At 48.7% G+C, this 19,374-nt stretch overlaps 1 protein-coding gene across 7 annotated transcripts in view; it reads left to right on the forward strand.

Moving 5' to 3' along the window:
* The window catches only part of SYCP2 (synaptonemal complex protein 2), a 1,046,702-nt gene that overhangs the window by 105,619 nt on the left and 921,709 nt on the right, over positions 1-19,374 (forward strand). For all 7 annotated transcript variants that reach the window (XM_063959338.1, XM_063959341.1, XM_063959339.1 and 4 more), the window contains one exon: positions 11,490-11,515. In XM_063959338.1, the coding sequence (XP_063815408.1) occupies positions 11,490-11,515 (26 nt within the window). The remainder of the gene's footprint in view (positions 1-11,489; positions 11,516-19,374) is intronic.

A 19,374-nucleotide genomic window follows, 5' to 3' on the forward strand; every position in this document is an offset into this window, starting at 1 on the left:
GGTGGCACTGCCGTCTGGGGATACAGCCACTTTGAAGGAGCCTGCTGATAAAAAGCAGGAGGCTATCCTGAAGTCTGTATATACACACTCAGGTACTATACTGAGACCTGCATTTGCCTCAGCATAAATAGTGCTGCTGCAGCGTGGTCTGATACCCTGTCAGATAATATTAATACCCTAGACAGGGATAATATTTTGCTAACATAGAGCATATTAAAGACGTCGTCTTATATATGAAGGATGCACAGAGGGATATTTGCCGGCTGGCATCCAGAATTAATGCAATGTCCATTCTGCCAGGAGGGTATTAGAGACCCGGCAGTGGACAGGTGATGCTGCCTTTTAAAGGCACATGGAGATTCTGCCTTATAAGGGTGAGGAATTGTTTGGGGATGGTCTCTGGGACCTCGTATCCACAGCAACAGCTGGGAAGAAATTTTTTTACCTCAGGTTTCCTCACAGCCTAAGAAAGCACCGTATTTTCAGGTACAGTCCTTTCGGCTTCAGAAAAGCAAGCGGGTCAAAGGCGCTTCCTTTCTGCACAGAGACAAGGGAAGAAGGAAAAAGCTGCACCAGACAGCCAGTTCCCAAGATCAAAAATCTTCCCCCGCTTCCTCTGAGTCCACCGCATGACGCTGGGGCTCCACAGGTGGAGACAGGTGCGGTGGGGGCGCGTCTTGGGAACTTCAGGGACCAGTGGGCTTGCCCACAGGTGGATCCCTAGGTTCTGCAAGTAGTATCACAGGGATACAGGCTGGAGTTCGAGGCGACTCCCCCTCACCTCACATCAGCCTTGCCTGCTGCCCTCGGAGAAAGGGAGGTAGTACTGGCGGCAATTCACAAGCTGTACTTCCAGCAGGTGAAATCAAGGTACCCCTCCTTCAACAAGGCCGGGGTTACTATTCCAGAATGTTGTGGTACCGAAACCAGACTGTTCGGTGAGACCCATTCTAAAATTGAAATCCTTGAACACTTATATACGAAGGTTCAAGTTCAAAATGGAATCGCTCAGGGCGATTATTGCAAGCCTGGAGATTTTCATGGTATCACTGGACATCAAGGATGCTTACCTGCATGTCCCTTTTTACCCTCTTCACCAGGAGTACCTCAAAATTGTGGTACAGGATTGTCATTACCAATTCCAGACGTTGCCGTTGGTCTGTCCCCAGCACCGAGGGTATTTACCAAGGTAATGGCCGAAATAATTATCCCGTACTTGGACGATCTCCTTATAAAGGCAAGGTCCAGGGAGCAGTTGTTCGTCAGAGTAGCACTATCTCGGGAAGTGCTACAACAGCACGGCTGGATGCTGAATATCCAAAGTCGCAGCTGGTTCCTACGACGCGTCTACTGTTCCTGGGTATGGTTCTGGACACAGAACAGGAAAAAAAGGGTTTCTCCCGGAGGAGAAGTCCAAGGAGTTGTTGTCTCTAGACAGAGACCTCCTAATACAAATACAGGTGTCGGTGCATCAATGCACGCGAGCCCTGGGAAAGATGGTAGCTTCTTACGAAGAAATTCCATTCGCCAGGTCCCATGCAAGGATCTTCCAGTGGGATCTGTTGGACAAGTGGTCCGGGTCGCATCTTCAGATGCATCGGCGGATAACCCTGTCTCCAAGGGCCAGGGTGTCGCTGTTGTGGTGGCTGCAGAGTGCTCATCTTCTAGGGGGCCGCAGATTTGGCATACAGGACTGGGTCCTGGTGACCACGGATGCCAGCCTTCGATGCTGGGGGGCAGTCACACAGGGAAGAAACTTCCAAGGACTATGGAAAAGTCAGGAGACTTCCCTACACATAAATATTCTGGAACTAAGGGCCATTTACAATGCCCTAAGTCAGGCTAGACCCCTGCTTCAACACCAGCCGGTGCTGATCCAGTCAGACAACATCACGGCGGTCGCTCATGTAAAACCGACAGGGCGGCACAAGAAGCAGGATGGCGATGGCAGAAGCCACAAGGATTCTCCGATGGGCGGAAAATCATGTGTTAGCACTGTCAGCAGTGTTCATTCCCGGAGTGGACAACTGGGAAGCAGACTTTCTCAGCAGACACAACCTCCACCCGGGAGAGTGGGGACTTCATCCAGAAGTCTTCCAAATGATTGTACACCGTTGGGAAAGGCCACAGGTGGACATGATGGCGTCCCGCCTCAACAAAAAGCTACAAAGATATTGCGCCAGGTCAAGGGACCCTCAGGCGATAGCTGTGGACGCTCTGGTAACACCGTGGGTGTACCAGTCGGTGTATGTGTTCCCTTCTCTGCCTCTCATACCCAGGGTACTGAGAATAATAAGAAGGAGAGGAGTAAGAACTATACTCATTGTTCCGGATTGGCCAAGAAAAGCTTGGTACCCAGAACTCCAAGAAATGATCTCAGAGGACCCATGGCCTCTGCCGCTCAGACGGGACCTGCTGCAGCAGGGGGCCTGTCTGTTCCAAGACGTGCTGCGTTTGACGGCATGGCGGTTGAACGCCGGATCCTGAAGGAAAAGGGCATTCCTGAGGAAGTCATTCCTACGCTAATTAAAGCTAGGAAAGACGTGAACGCAAACCATTATCTCCGCATATGGCGGAAATATGTTGCGTGCTGTGAGGCCATGAAGGCCCCAACGGAGGAATTTCAGCTAGGTCGATTTCTGCACTTCCTACAGTCAGGGGTCATGGGCCTAAAATTGGGTTCCATTAAGGTCCAGATTTCGGCTCTATCGATTTTCTTCCAAAATGAAACTGACTTCACTGCCTGAAGTTCAGACTTTTGTTAAGGGAGTGCTGCATAGTCAGCCCCCGTTGGTGCCTCCAGTGGCACCGTGGGATCTCAACGTGGTGTTGGATTTCCTGAAGTCGCATTGGGTTGAGCCAATTAAATCCGTGGAGCTAAAATTCCTCACGTGGAAAGTGGTCATGCTGTTGGCCTTGGCGTCGGCCAGGCGTGTATCAGAATTAGCGGCTTTATCATGCAAAAGCACTTATCTAATATTTTTTATATGGATAGGGCGGAATTGAGGACTCATTCCCAATTCCTTCCTAAGGTGGTATCAGTTTTCATGTGAACCAACCTATTGTGGTGCCTGCGGCTACTTGGGACTTGGAGGATTCCAAGTTACTGGACGTAGTCAGGGCCTTAAAAATATGTTTCCAGGACGGCTGGAGTCAGGAAAACTGACTCGCTATTTATCCTGTATGCACCCAACAAGCTGGGTGCTCCTGCTTCTAAGCAGACTATTGCTCACTGGATCTGTAGCACGATTCAACTTGCACTTTCTGTGGCTGGACTGCCGCACCCTAAATCTGTAAAAGCCCATTCCACGAGGAAAGTGGGCTCTTCTTGGGCTGCTGCCCGAGGGGTCTCGGCTTTACAATTTGCCGAGCTGTTACTTGGTCGGGTTCAAACACTTTTGCAAGAGTCTACAAGTTTGATACCCTGGCTGAGGAGGACCTAGAGTTTGCTCATTCGGGGCTGCATAGTCATCCGCACTCTCCCGCCCGTTTGGGAGCTTTGGTATAATCCCCATGGTCCTTACGGAGTCCCAGCATCCACTTAGGACGTCAGAGAAAATAAGATTTTACTCACCGGTAAATCTATTTCTCGTAGTCCGTAGTGGATGCTGGGCGCCCATCCCCAGTGCGGATTTTCTGCAATACTTGTATATAGTTATTGCCTAACTAAAGGGTTATTGTTGAGCCATCTGTTGAGAGGCTCAGTTATATTTCATACTGTTAACTGGGTATAGTATCACGAGTTATACGGTGTGATTGGTGTGGCTGGTATGAGTCTTACCAGGGATTCAAAATCCTTCCTTATTGTGTCAGCTCTTCCGGGCACAGTATCTTAACTGAGGTCTGGAGGAGGGTCATAGTGGGAGGAGCCAGTGTACACCAGGTAGTCCTAAAGCTTTCTTTAGTTGTGCCCAGTCTCCTGCGGAGCCGCTAATCCCCATGGTCCTTACGGAGTCCCAGCATCCACTACGGACTACGAGAAATAGATTTACCGGTGAGTAAAATCTTATTTTTTGAGGGAATTCAAGATGGAATCTCTGAGAGCAGTGATCTCCGGTCTGGAGGATGGGGAATTCCTGGTATCTTTAGAAATCAAGAATGCATACCTTCACATTCCTATTTGGCCGCCACACCAGGCTTATCTCAAGTTTGCGCTGTTGGACTGTCACTATCAGTTCCAGGCGCTGCCATTCAGCCTATACACTTCACCGAGGGTGTTCACCAAAGTAATGGCAGAGATGATGCTTCTACTCCGCAAGCTGGGAGTAAACATAATTCCATATCTGGATGATCTGCTGATAAAAGCATTGTCCATGGAGAAGTTGTTGCAGTCCATTGTTCTCACAACTCGACTGCTCCAGGATCATGGATGGATCCTGAATCTTCCAAAGTCACATTTGGAGCCCACAAGGAGATTCTTTCCTAGGGATGATCCTCGACACGGAAGTGCAGAGGGTATTTCTACCACTGGAGAAAAGCGTTGGTCTACATCAACCGACAAGGCGGAACGAAGAGCAGAGCTGCAATGACCGTAGTAACAAAGATCTTCCTTTGGGCAGAAAGACACATAATGGCGCTGTCGGCAAACTTCATTCCAGGAGTTGACAATTGGGAAGCGGACTTCCTCAGCAGACACGATCTCCATCCAGGAGAGTGGAATCTCAACCCAGAGGTGTTTGCAGAGGTGACAAATCTTTGGGGCGTACCTCACATATACAGGATGGCCTCCGGCCTCAACAAGAAGCTTCGCAGGTGCGGCTCCAGGTCGAGAGACCCACAGGCAGTGGCGATGAACGCACTGGTGGCTTCGTGGACCTGCCAGTCGGTGTATGTGTAAACTTATAAAAAGAACAAGAGCTCAGGCGATCCTCATTGCTCCGGATTGGCCAAGAAGGGCTTGGTACGCGGATCTTCTGGAGTTACTGCTGGAAGATCCGAGGCCTTTTCATCTTCGGGAAGACCTTCTGCAACAGGGGTCGTTTGCTTATCAAGACTTACCACGGCTACGTTTCACGGCATAGAGGTTGAACGCCAGATCTTAACTCAGAAAGGCATTCCGAAAAAGGTTATGCCTACCCTGATACAGGCTAGGAAAGGAGTAACGTCTAAACATTACCATCGTATTTGGAAAAGATATGTATCTTGGTGTGAGTCCAAGAAGTTTCCTACGGTGGAACTGGGACGGTTTCTCATCTTACTGCAAGCAGGTGTGGATATGGGCCTGAGGTTGTGATCCGTAAGGTCCAGATTTCGGCCCTATCCATTTTCTTCCAGAAACAGTTGGCTTCTCTTCCTGAGGTTCAGACTTTTCCGAAAGAGGTTCTGCACATCCACGGCGCCCTGGGATCTTAACGTGGTGTTACAGTTTCTCCAATCGGATTGGTTTGAACCTCTGCCGAAGGTTGAGGTCAAGTTTCTCACGTGGAAGGCTGTCACTTTGTTGGCCTTAGCTTCTGCTAGACATGTGTCGGAGTTGGGGGCTTTATCTTGTAAGATCCCCTACTTGATCATCCATGAAGATAGAGCTGAGCTCCGGACACGTCAGCAGTTCCTTCCAAAGGTTGTGTCTGCAATATCTCGCTGGATCAGGTTCACTATCCAGCATGCGTATTCTATGGCAGGATTGCCGTGTCCTACGTCTGTTAAGGCCCACTCTACTCGTAAGTTGGGTTCTTCCTGGGCTACTGGCTGGGGTGTCTCGGCTTTACGGCTTTGCCGAGAGGCTACTTGGTCTGGGTCGAACACGTTTGCAAAATTCTACAAGTTCGATTCTTTGGTCTCTGAGGACCTGAAGTTTGGTCAATCAGTTCTGCAGGAGCCTCCGCGCTCTCCCTCCCTTTCTGGGAGCTTTGGTACATCCCCATGGTACTAATGTGGACCCCAGCATCCTCTAGGACGTAAGAGAAAATTAAGTTTTAATTACCTACTGGTAAATCCTTTTTTCATAGTCCGTAGAGGATGCTGGGTGTCCGTCCAGTGCTTCGTGATCCTGCAGTGGTTACTTAGTTCAGTACTGCTTAGTTCTTGGTAAGTACTGTTTTGTTACTTGGTAAGTAATCTTGTTCAGCCGTTGCTGATGTTTCAAGCTAGTTAGCTCGGTTTGGCTTGTGTGTGAGCTGGTGTGAATCTCGCTACTATCTGTGTATAATCCTTCTTTCGAAGTTGTCCGTCTTTTCTGGCACAGTTTCTAGACTAAGTCTGGTAGGAGGGGCATAGAGGGAGGAGCCAGCCCACACTTAAACTCTTAAAGTGCCAATGGCTCTTTAAGAGGTGGACCCATCTATACCCCATGGTACTAATGTGGACCCTAGCATCCTCTACGTACTACGAGAAAAGGATTTACTGGTAGGTAATTAAAATCCTATTTTTGTAATCAGAAGCAGACTCCAAGAAAGTAAAGTTTCCTTCTACTTACAAATTTAAGCCTAAAATTCCAGCTTTTCAGCTCTTTTGTTCTCAAGGAAAAGCAAAGGAAAGGGTGATAGCAAACAGTCCCAGTATATCAGGTATGGTGTGACGAAAAAGCATTGGGCAACCTGAGGACCAGCTTCTAAAACAGAAGATAAGCCATCAGCCTGATGGTGCGGGCTTTCACGTGGGGGACCCCAGGGTGGGAGGTCGACTTCTTAATTTTGCACAAATCTGGCAGCAGTCTACCACGGATGCCTAGGCGCAAGAAGCGGTATCACATGGTTATGCGTTTGCTTTCAGGAAAAACAAAGGTTTTTTTGTACCAGCCTGTCTTTGGTAGAGACGAGGGCCAGGGCTTCGCAAGAGGCAGTTCAGTAATTGCTCCAGTCAGGAGTAATCATTTGGGTTCCTCCTGCACAATGAGGACAGGGTTTCTACTCCAACCTGTTTTTGGTCCAGAAGCTGAACGGGTCGTTCCAGCCCATATTCAATTTAAAAATGCTGAACAAGTTAATTCATTGCACATTATGCCGTTTCTTGCGGCGGGCGAGCCGTGCAACCGCACGGGGCGCCCACCGCAGCACTTCTGCTTCACTTTGATACCCGCCTCCTCCTTCCTCCCGATTACTCACCTCGGGGGTCGGAGTTTCGCGGAATGACGCGGGTGCGTCGTGGCAATCTTGTCATTCCGCGAAACTCCGCCCCCCTTAGCTGGGTACTCTGGAGGAGGGGGAGCCAAGCCTACAGGAAGTGCCGGCGCGACGGGATACGAGGGAGAGGCGGCCGAAGAGTGGGAAGAACCACTTCAAATGCAGGTCAGTCCCCCCCCGCCGCCACCTGGAATGTGTAAAATGGGGACTCTTGCCTGCCATCATGTGCAAAATGGGGACTCTTGCCTGCCATGTGTTAAATAGGGACTCTTGCCTGCCATCATGTGTAAAATGGGGACTCTTGCATGCGTAATGTGTAAAATGGGGACACTTGCCTGCTGTATTGTGGAAAATGGGGACACTTGCCTGCCGTAATGTGTAAAATGGAGACACTTGCCTGCCGTAATGTGTAAAATGGGGACTCTTGCCTGCCGTAATGTGTAAAATGACGATTCTTGCCTGCCGTAATGTGTAAGTAGGGATTTAATGTATCAATGGCATTGCGGTGTATGGCTTAATATATATATATATATATATATATATATATATATATATATATATATATAGGGAAAGAATTGAGGCGGCACTCAGAGGCTTGAAACAGCATTCATATATTTGTGCAAATGGTGCAAATCATATCGACGTTTCGGGGACCTATTCCCCTTCTTCAGGATAACACAAGTGACAAACATGGGTGTTTAAATATACAACACAAACACTTACCCTCTGTCCCCATCCAATCTACAGCTGCAGCGTGTCCGTCCGGCCGCTCTCTCATGACTTCCGCCAGGCTGCTCGTGTCTCAGCGGAACCGGAAATGATGTTACAAATGCAAGGCGCGTTACCATGGTTACCTCTCGGGACTTTACACACTGCCCGAGTGTCATACCACGGCCGCTTCGCTTCCACTGCCTCTCACCAATCGCACGATCCCGCGAGATCTCGAGTCCTGGCAAGGAAGACAAATAGCGTTACCATGGAACCGCTGTCAACTGTGCACAATATAAACAAACAAATGATGAAAAATGAAAAAAAAAAGTGACATGTTAAGATGACATTTTACCGTCAATATTGTGACAAACATCTAATTAAAAAATACTGGTGCAAACTCTATTGGGCATAAATTTAAAAACATCTGAAAGTATAGAGCAGAGCAAAATGCACATCTGGATCTCCATGTAATAAAAAACAGAGAACCTGTTAGACAGAATATTAAAGCAGGCACTATCTATGTGGCAGCAGGAATTTCATAATGCTGCTTTGTGTTAAGAAAATGAACTATGAAAGACATACACACAGAGCCCCAAGAGCTGACTTGTCTTACACATGGGGTCGGCTAACTGAGGCCCAATCACTTCCACAAAAATTTTTTTTACAAGAAATTAATTAATCCCAAATTGTCATTAAGCCCCCCAGGTTTCAAAGTGTTAAGCCTATGGATCCACATGGACTCTAGCTGTAGTAATTTGCGTCCTCGATCACCCCCCCGTATTGATTCGGGGACGTGGTCGATAATGCGGTGTTTAAACGTGGCCATTGAATGTCTAAATGTAACAAAATGTTTGGCAACGGGCTGTTCCCCACTGCCCGATGCCAACGCATTCCTAATGGCAAGTCTGTGCTGTGCCATTCTGATTTTAAATTGGCATTCTGTTTTGCCAACATAATACCGCCCGCATGGGCAAATGATGGCGTAGATGACGAACTTGGTACTGCATGTAAGGGGCCATTTAATTTTGTACAACTTTCCTGAAAACGGATGAGCTATGGTGGTACCTATTGACATGTGGGAACAAGTAGTGCAACCAGTGCACTTTAAAGCAACCATTACGTCTGGTAAGGAAGTGTGTGGGATTAGCTCTCAATTTTGCCATGTCAGTTTTTACTAATATATCCCTGATGCTTCTTCCTTTTTTATAACTGGGCATGATGCGTTTGTCGTGTAGCATCTTTAATTCCGGATCTGATGTTACAATGGGCCACAGCTGATTTAATTGACGTTGCCTTTCCCTACTTGTCACATCATATTCACACACCCAAGGGATAATTTTAGTCATATCTTTGGAGTGTTTGGGTTTCTTTGAGGCTTCCCTCTGAGAAGCCTCTGCCTTTAAGCGGGCCGATCGTATTAGCGCCAGGGGATAACCTCTAGACAGGAATCTGTCTTCCATATCTTTAAGCTGATCCATCTTGGTGGAATCGCTATTATTGGCCCTACACACCCTCAGGAACTGGGAGTAAGGAAGACCCCTGACAGTAGATCGGGGATGGAAGCTGTCAAATCGCAAGATCGTGTTGCGATCAGTTGGCTTTCTATAAAGACATGTCAGGATTTATAGAAAGCCAACTGATCGCATCGATATGGAAGACAGATTCCTGTCTAGAGGTTATCCCCTGGCGCTAATACGATCGGCCCGCTTAAAGGCAGAGGCTTCTCAGAGGGAAGCCTCAAAGAAACCCAAACACTCCAAAGATATGACTAAAATTATCCCTTGGGTGTGTGAATATGATGTGACAAGTAGGGAAAGGCAACGTCAATTAAATCAGCTGTGGCCCATTGTAACATCAGATCCGGAATTAAAGATGCTACACGACAAACGCATCATGCCCAGTTATAAAAAAGGAAGAAGCATCAGGGATATATTAGTAAAAACTGACATGGCAAAATTGAGAGCTAATCCCACACACTTCCTTACCAGACGTAATGGTTGCTTTAAGTGCACTGGTTGCACTACTTGTTCCCACATGTCAATAGGTACCACCATAGCTCATCCGTTTTCAGGAAAGTTGTACAAAATTAAATAGCCCCTTACATGCAGTACCAAGTTCGTCATCTACGCCATCATTTGCCCATGCGGGCGGTATTATGTTGGCAAAACAGAATGCCAATTTAAAATCAGAATGGCACAGCACAGACTTGCCATTAGGAATGCGTTGGCATCGGGCAGTGGGGAACAGCCCGTTGCCAAACATTTTGTTACATTTAGACATTCAATGGCCACGTTTAAACACCGCATTATCGACCACGTCCCCGAATCAATACGGGGGGGTAATCGAGGACGCAAATTACTACAGCTAGAGTCCATGTGGATCCATAGGCTTAACACTTTGAAACCTGGGGGGCTTAATGACAATTTGGGATTAATTAATTTCTTGTAAAAAAAATTTTTGTGGAAGTGATTGGGCCTCAGTTAGCCGACCCCATGTGTAAGACAAGTCAGCTCTTGGGGCTCTGTGTGTATGTCTTTCATAGTTCATTTTCTTAACACAAAGCAGCATTATGAAATTCCTGCTGCCACATAGATAGTGCCTGCTTTAATATTCTGTCTAACAGGTTCTCTGTTTTTTATTACATGGAGATCCAGATGTGCATTTTGCTCTGCTCTATACTTTCAGATGTTTTTAAATTTATGCCCAATAGAGTTTGCACCAGTATTTTTTAATTAGATGTTTGTCACAATATTGACGGTAAAATGTCATCTTAACATGTCACTTTTTTTTTCATTTTTCATCATTTGTTTGTTTATATTGTGCACAGTTGACAGCGGTTCCATGGTAACGCTATTTGTCTTCCTTGCCAGGACTCGAGATCTCGCGGGATTGTGCGATTGGTGAGAGGCAGTGGAAGCGAAGCGGCCGTGGTATGACACTCGGGCAGTGTGTAAAGTCCCGAGAGGTAACCATGGTAACGCGCCTTGCATTTGTAACATCATTTCCGGTTCCGCTGAGACACGAGCAGCCTGGCGGAAGTCATGAGAGAGCGGCCGGACGGACACGCTGCAGCTGTAGATTGGATGGGGACAGAGGGTAAGTGTTTGTGTTGTATATTTAAACACCCATGTTTGTCACTTGTGTTATCCTGAAGAAGGGGAATAGGTCCCCGAAACGTCGATATGATTTGCACCATTTGCACAAATATATGAATGCTGTTTCAAGCCTCTGAGTGCCGCCTCAATTCTTTCCCTGCATGCCACCGGTTCCCGGTCGGGGAGGGCACCAGAGCAAGACTAGTCCAGCATTGGACTATATGGAGTGCCGGAGCAGTCGTTCATTATATATATATATATATATATATATATATATATATTATATATTTTCCTGTGGTTGCCGTGATCTGTCGGTGTAAGGTAGTCTTTTCAGACGAGGCCGCGCCCATTTTAATGAGACCACGTCCATTTTATTGAGGCCACGCCCCATTGCCGGGAGCGCGCACATTCCTTTAACTTTTTATATCTATAGTGAGGGGGGGGGGGCATTTTTTTTTCTTATGTCAAGGTGTGTGTGGGGGGGAGGGGGGGTGCTTTTTCTAATCTCGCACTGTGAGCCGAATTGGCTAGAAACAGCCCTGGGTTAAGGCACTATAAAAGAGTAACAAAGAAACATGTATATTTTTTTCCTTTAACAGTCATTATTTTCTTTCTCATACAGCTATGCCACCAAAGGAAGATATGCAGGTATGAAGCAACAATATATTAACTCCTAAGAAGACAATTTATACAGATATGTCGTACTTGGTCCCTTTCAACGATAGTCTTTTGTGGTGTCACACTTTCAATTTGATGTAACAAAACCACTTTGCGAGACTGCACTAATCAGTTTGTTATGCGACACTTGTAAATTTGTGTGTAACTGAGCCTGAATTTGTATACGAAGTGTTGCAGAGCAGCAGTTACATACACAGCAAGTTCTATGTTGCACTCTATAGAGACTCAGTCGCATACATACTATACAAGTGTTTTATATAAAATTAATCAGCGTATTCTTGTAAAGCGGCTTTTTCACATTGTATTGCGACTAAGACGCACATTCACTTGTGCCAGGCGTCTCATGCTTAATGGTTTATTGAGTCTATATATCTCCTATGTAATAGCCCAGACTATGTGTATAACGCTGGGCGTGGGTAGGAGCTCTCATTGGGTTAGCAGCAAGTCTATCTCACCCAGTCCACAGCTGATTGGGCGAGAAACGCACTCCCACACAGGTTACATCCAATGGGAGGCTCTGCCCTTTGGCTGCTGTGTATTCCCAGAGCAGGATTTTCAATGGGGCTGATGGAGCTGCAGCTCCAGGCCCACACCCCAAAATAGGCCCACTGCATCTACAGCAACATACCCTACAACAATTTACACCTAAAAATAGGTACAAATTTGAAAAGGGGGCGTGGCTCCCTTTTCCTATACTTTCAGTGGAAGTTTGGAGAGCCAAAAATCGGTACAGTCCATAAAAAAGCTACTGTACCTGCCAAAAAGTTACAGTTGGAGGGTATAAAGTCAGTCTCTGCGCTGTAAATAGGGGGGGGGGGGGGGGGGGGGGGAATCCTTCTACTGCAGCGTCCTATGTTCTGCTGCCAGTCCGCCTGCCCCATCCGGCATCAACAATCCCCACTCCCTAGCCACGGTGCAGGTGGAACAAAAGCTGCTGCGGCCACTGGCATAGATGTGTATGAAAGCGGTGCAGTGGAAGGCTTTCATAGCCCTCCCTGCGCCGTACACTTTGAGCCCCGAAGCCTCCTCTGCGCGTGATGTCACAGAAGTGCCTCCCTGCCACAGCCGCGCCCAGATCACCAGAGGCCCTGACTCCGCAACACAGCACCTGGGCTGCCGGCCTGGAAGCGCCGAGATGGTAATACAACGGATAGAGTGGGTGATATCGCGGAGGGTAATGTCTGGATGCTGAATCAATGTAAAAGGTGCAGTGCACTGCAGTGGCATCACTCTCACCTTTTACATTCATTCAGCGAGTCAGTCAGTTCTGCCAGCCAGTCACTATTGTTTGCGCCGGTGTCCCAACGCGCCGTATTACAGGGAAGTAGACGCACTAAATAAATTACAGCTCCCAGCAGCCCTTAGCGCCGAAGCATTCTGCCTCTAAGGGCTGCTGGGAGCTGTAGTTTATTGAGTGCATCTTCTTCCATGTAATGCGGCATATTGTGGCACAGGCGCTAACAATAGTGACTGGCTGATGTGCGAGTCTCCGGGAGAGTCACTGCCAAAAGGAGGACAGCAGCTTAGCTGCTTCCAGGAGGAGAAGCATTACTCGCCCCTCCCCCACTCGCAGTTCCTCCGGGCCCCATCCGTGGCACTCCCCCTCCACCTCCTACGGTGGCTCCGAATCCTCACCCGCAGCACCCCCGCCCCTCCTCCACCCGCGGCTCCACCAGCCCCTCCCCCACCTACATCAGCCCCGCAACCGCCCCTCCCCCCCCCTGCGGCACCCCCCGGGCCCCCTCTCCCATCCATGTCTCCCCTGCACCCACCACTCCCCTAACCACAGCACCTACTAGGTGATTCATCAGGCCCTGCGTGCGCTGTTTGCACCGTTGCAAGGGGCTACGACCCCTTAACCAATTATGATTGGTGTTAATACTCCATATAATAAAAATATTGCACGCCACCAGGGGCGTGCAAGGGTTAAGAGGGCGTAGCCCCTTACGACGGTGTGAAGAGTGCCCGTAGGGCGCGATAAATCACCTAGTCCAGGGGTGGGGAACCTTTGGCCCTCCAGCTGTTGAACTACACATACCAGCATGCCTTGCTACAGTTTTGCTATTTGGCCATGCTAAAACGGTTGCAGGGCATGCTGGGATATGTAGTTCAACAACAGCTGGAGGGCCGAAGGTTCCCCATCCCTGACCTAGTCTATAATATAATGCACTGACAATATTTGTCATATGCCGCTCTTTCCAAAATAAAATATATTTCTCTGACGTCCTAGTGGATGCTGGGAACTCCATAAGGACCATGGGGAATAGACGGGCTCCGCAGGAGACTGGGCACTCTAAAAGAAAGATTAGGTACTATCTGGTGTGCACTGGCTCCTCCCTCTATGCCCCTCCTCCAGACCTCAGTTAGATTTCTGTGCCCGGCCGAGCTGGATGCACACTAGGGGCTCTCCTGAGCTCCTAGAAAGAAAGTATATGTTAGGTTTTTTATTTTACGGTGAGACCTGCTGGCAACAGGCTCACTGCAACGAGGGACTAAGGGGAGAAGAAGCGAACCTACCTGCTTGCAGCTAGCTTGGGCTTCTTAGGCTACTGGACACCATTAGCTCCAGAGGGATCGACCGCAGGACCCGTCCTTGGTGTTCGTTCCCGGAGCTGCGCCGCCGTCCCCCTTACAGAGCCAGAAGCATGAAGATGGTCCGGAAAATCGGCGGCAGAAGACTTCAGTCTTCACCAAGGTAGCGCACAGCACTGCAGCTGTGCGCCATTGCTCCTCATACACACTTCACACTCCGGTCACTGAGGGTGCAGGGCGCTGGAGGGGGGCGCCCTGAGCAGCAATAAAAACACCTTGGCTGGCAAAATAATCACAATATATAGCCCCAGAGGCTATATATGTGATAATTACCCCTGCCAGAATCCATAAAAAAGCGGGAGAAAAGTCCGCGAAAAAGGGGCGGAGCTATCTCCCTCGGCACACTGGCGCCATTTTCTCTTCACAGTGTAGCTGGAAGACAGCTCCCCAGGCTCCCCCCTGTAGTTTTCAGGCTCAAAGGGTTAAAAAGAGAGGGGGGGGGGGGGGCACTAAATTTAGGCGCAATATTGTTTATACAAGCAGCTATTGGGGAAAATTCACTCAGTGATAGTGTTTATCCCTACATTATATAGCGCTCTGGTGTGTGCTGGCATACTCTCTCTCTGTCTCCCCAAAGGGCTGTGTGGGGTCCTGTCCTCAGTCAGAGCATTCCCTGTGTGTGTGCGGTGTGTCGGTACGGCTGTGTCGACATGTTTGATGAGGAGGCTTATGTGGAGGCGGAGCAGATGCCGATAAATGTGATGTCGCCCCCTGTGGGCCGACACCAGAGTGGATGGATAGGTGGAAGGTATTAACCGACAGTGTCAACTCCTTACATAAAAGGCTGGATGACGTAACCAGCTATGGGACAGCCGGCTTCTCAGCCCGCGCCTGCCCAGGCGTCTCAAAGGCCATCAGGGGCTCAAAAACGCCCGCTCCCTCAGATGGCAGACACAGATGTCGACACGGAGTCTGACTCCAGTGTCGACGAGGTTGAGACATATACACAGTCCCCTAGGAACATCCGTTACATGATCCCGGCAATAAAAAATGTGTTACACATTTCTGACATTAACCCAAGTACCACAAAAAAGGGTTTTATGTTTGGGGAGAAAAAGCAGGCAGTGTTTTGTTCCCCCATCAAATGAGTGAATGAAGTGTGAAAAAGCGTGGGTTCCCCCGATAAGAAACTGGTAATTTCTAAAAAGTTACCGATGGCGTACCTTTTCCCGCCAGATGATAAGTTACGCTGGGAGATATCCCCTAGGGTGGATAAGGCGCTCACACGTTTGTCAAAAAAGGTGGCACTGCCGTCTTAGGATACGGCCACTTTGAAGGTACCTGCTGATAAAAAGCAGGAGGCTATCCTGAAGTCTGTATTTACACACTCAGGTACTAGACTGAGACCTGCAGATAGTGCTGCTGCAGCGTGGTCTGTAACCCTGTCAAACAGGGATACTATTTTGCGAACATAAGACGTCGTCTTATATATGAGGGATGCACAGAGGGATATTTTGCCGGCTGGCATCCAGAATTAATGCAATGTCCATTCTGTCAGGAGGGTATTAGAGACCCGACACTGGACAGGTGATGCTGACTTTAAAAGGCACATAGAGCCTTATAAGGGTGAGGAATTGTTTGGGGATGGTCTCTGGGACCTCGTATCCACAGCAATAGCTGGGAAGAACATTTTTTACCTCCGGTTTCCTCACAGCCTAAGAAAGCACTGTATTATCAGGTACAGTCCTTTCGGCTTCAGAAAAGCAAGCGGGTCAAAGGCGCTTCCTTTCTGCACAGAGACGAGGGAAGAGGGAAAAAGCTGCACCAGTCAGCCAGTTCCCAGAATCAAAATTCTTCCCCCGCTTCCTCTGAGTCCACCGCATGACGCGGGGGCTCCACAGGCGTAGCCAGGTACGGTGGGGGGCCGCCTCAAAAATTTCAGCGATCAGTGGGCTCGCTCACAGGTGGATCCCTGGATCCTTCAAGTAGTATCTCAGGGGTACAGGCTGGAATTCGAGGCGTCTCACCCCCGCCGTTTCCTCAAATCTGCCTTGCCGACAACTCCCTCAGGCAGGGAGGCTGTGCTAGAGGCAATTCACAAGCTGTATTCCCAGCAGGTGATAGTCAAGGTGCCACTACTTCAACAAGGACGGGGTTACTATTCCACCCTGTTTGTGGTACCGAAACCGGACGGTTCGGTGAGACCCATTTTAAATTTGAAGTCCTTGAACACATACATAAAAAAATTCAAGTTCAAGATGGAATCGCTCAGGGCGGTTATTGCAAGCCTGGAGGAGGGGGATTACATGGTATCCCTGGACATCAAGGATGCTTACCTACATGTCCCCATTTACCATCCTCACCAGGAGTACCTCAGATTTGTGGTACAGGATTGCCATTACCAATTCCAAACACTGCCGTTTGGACTGTCCACGGCACCGAGGGTCTTTACCAAGGTAATGGCAGAAATGATGATACTCCTTCGAAAAAAGGGAGTTTTTAATTATCCCGTACTGGACGATCTCCTTATAAAGGCGAGGTCCATGGAGCAGTTGTTGGTCGGAGTAGCACTATCTCGGGAAGTGCTACAACAGCACGGATGGATTCTATACATTCCAAAGTCACAGCTGGTTCCTACCACACACCTGCTGTTCCTGGGGATGGTTCTGGACACAGAACAGAAAAAAGTGTTTCTCCCGCAGGAGAAAGCCAAGGAGCTGTCATCTCTAGTCAGAGACCTCCTGAAACCAAAACAGGTATCGGTGCATCACTGCATCACTGCACACGAGTCCTGGGAAAAATGGTAGCTTCTTACAAAGCAAAATTCCATTCGGCAGGTTCCATGCAAGAACCTTTCAGTGGGACCTCTTGGACAAGTGGTCGGAATCGCATCTTCAGATGCATCGGCTGATAACCCTGTCTCCAAGGACCACGGTATCTCTACTGTGGTGGCTGCAGAGTGCTCATCTTCAAGAGGGCCGCAGATTCGGCATACAGGACTGGGTCCTGGTAACCACGGATGCCAGCCTTCGAGGCTGGGGGGCAGTCACACAGGGAAAAAAAATTCCAAGGACTTTGGTCAAGTCAGGAGTCGTCCCTACACATAAATATTCTGGAACTGAGGGCCATTTACAATGCCCTAAGTCTGGCAAGGCCTCTGCTTCAAAACCAGCCGGTACTGATCCAATCAGACAACATCACGGCAGTCGCCCATGTAAACCGACAGGGCGGCACAAAAAGCAGGATGGCTATGGCAGAAGCCACAAGGATTCTCCGATGGGCGGAAAATCACGTCTTAGCACTGTCAGCAGTGTTCATTCCGGGAGTGGACAACTGGGAAGCAGACTTCCTCAGCAGACACGACCGACACCCGGGAGAGTGGGGACTTCATCCAGAAGTCTTCCAACTGTTGGTAAACCGTTGGGAAAGGCCACAGGTGGACATGATGGCGTCCCGCCTAAATATTGCGCCAGGTCAAGGGACCCTCAGGCAATAGCTGTGGACACTCTAGTGACACCGTGGGTGTACCAGTCGGTTTATGTATTCCCTCCTCTGCCTCTCATACCAAGGGTACTGAGAATAATAAGAAAACGAGGAGTAAGAACGATACTCGTGGTTCCGGATGGGCCAAGAAGAGCTTGGTACCCAGAACTTCAAGAAATAATATCAGAGGACCCATGGCCTCTACCGCTCAGACAGGATCTGCTACAGCAGGGGCCCTGTCTGTTCCAAGACTTACCACGGCTGCGTTGGACGGCATGGCGGTTGAATTCCGGATCCTAAAGCAAAAGGGCATTCCGGAGGAAGTCATTCCTACGCTGATAAAAGCCAGGAAAGAAGTTACCGCAAACCATTATCACCGTATTTGGCGAAAATATGTTGCGTGGTGTGAGGCCAGGAAGGCCCCAACAGAGGAATTTCAGCTGGGTCGTTTTCTGCACTTCCTACAGTCAGGAGTGACTATGGGCCTAAATTTGGGTTCCATTAAGGTCCAGATTTCGGCTCTGTCGATTTTCTTCCAGAAAGAACTGGCTTCACTGCCTGGAGTTCAGACATTTGTAAAGGGAGTGCTACATATTCAGCCCCCATTTGTGCCTTCTGTGGCACCTTGGGATCTCAACGTGGTGTTGAGTTTCTTAAAATCACATTGGTTTGAGCCATTTAAAACTGTGGATTTGAAATATCTCACGTGGAAAGTGGTCATGTTATTGGCCTTGGCTTCGGCCAGGCGTGTGTCAGAATTGGCGGCTTTGTCATGTAAAAGTCCTTATCTGATTTTCCATATGGATAGGGCAGAATTGAGGACTCGTCCCCAGTTTCTCCCTAAGGTGGTATCAGCTTTTCACTTGAACCAACCTATTGTAGTGCCTGCGGCTACTAGGGACTTGGAAGATTCCAAGTTACTGGACGTAGTCAGGGCCTTAAAAATTTATATTTCCATGACGGCTGGAGTCAGGAAAACTGACTCGTTTTTTTATCCTGTAGGCACCCAACAAAATAGGTGCTCCTGCTTCTAAGCAGACTATTGCTCGCTGAATTTGTAGCACAATTCAGCTGGAGCATTCTGCGGCTGGATTGCCGCATCCTAAATCAGTAACAGCCTATTCCACGAGGAAAGTGGGCTCATCTTGGGCGGCTGCCCGAGGGGTCTCGGCTTTACAACTTTGCCGAGCTGCAACTTGGTCAGGGGCAAACACGTAAATTCTACAAATTTGATACCCTGGCTGAGGAGGACCTTGAGTTCTCTCATTCGGTGCTGCAGAGTCATCCGCACTCTCCCGCCCGTTTGGGAGCTTTGGTATAATCCCCATGGTCCTTACTGAGTTCCCAGCATCCACTAGGACATCAGAGAAAATAAGATTTTACTCACCGGTAAATCTATTTCTCGTAGTCCGTAGTGGATGCTGGGCGCCCATCCCAAGTGCGGATTGTCTGCAATACTTGTATATAGTTATTGCCTAACTAAAGGGTTATTGTTGAGCCATCTGTTGAGAGGCTCAGTTATATTTCATACTGTTAACTGGGTATAGTATCACGAGTTATACGGTGTGATTGGTGTGGCTGGTATGAGTCTTACCCGGGATTCAAAGTCCTTCCTTATTGTGTCAGCTCTTCCGGGCACCGTATCCTAACTGAGGTCTGGAGGAGGGGCATAGAGGGAGGAGCCAGTGCACACCAGATAGTACCTAATCTTTCTTTTAGAGTGCCCAGTCTCCTGCGGAGCCCGTCTATTCCCCATGGTCCTTACGGAGTTCCCAGCATCCACTACGGACTACGAGAAATAGATTTACCGGTGA

Source organism: Pseudophryne corroboree, chromosome 3 (assembly GCF_028390025.1).
Source record: "Pseudophryne corroboree isolate aPseCor3 chromosome 3, aPseCor3.hap2, whole genome shotgun sequence".
In the NCBI taxonomy this organism is placed as follows: domain Eukaryota; kingdom Metazoa; phylum Chordata; class Amphibia; order Anura; family Myobatrachidae; genus Pseudophryne; species Pseudophryne corroboree.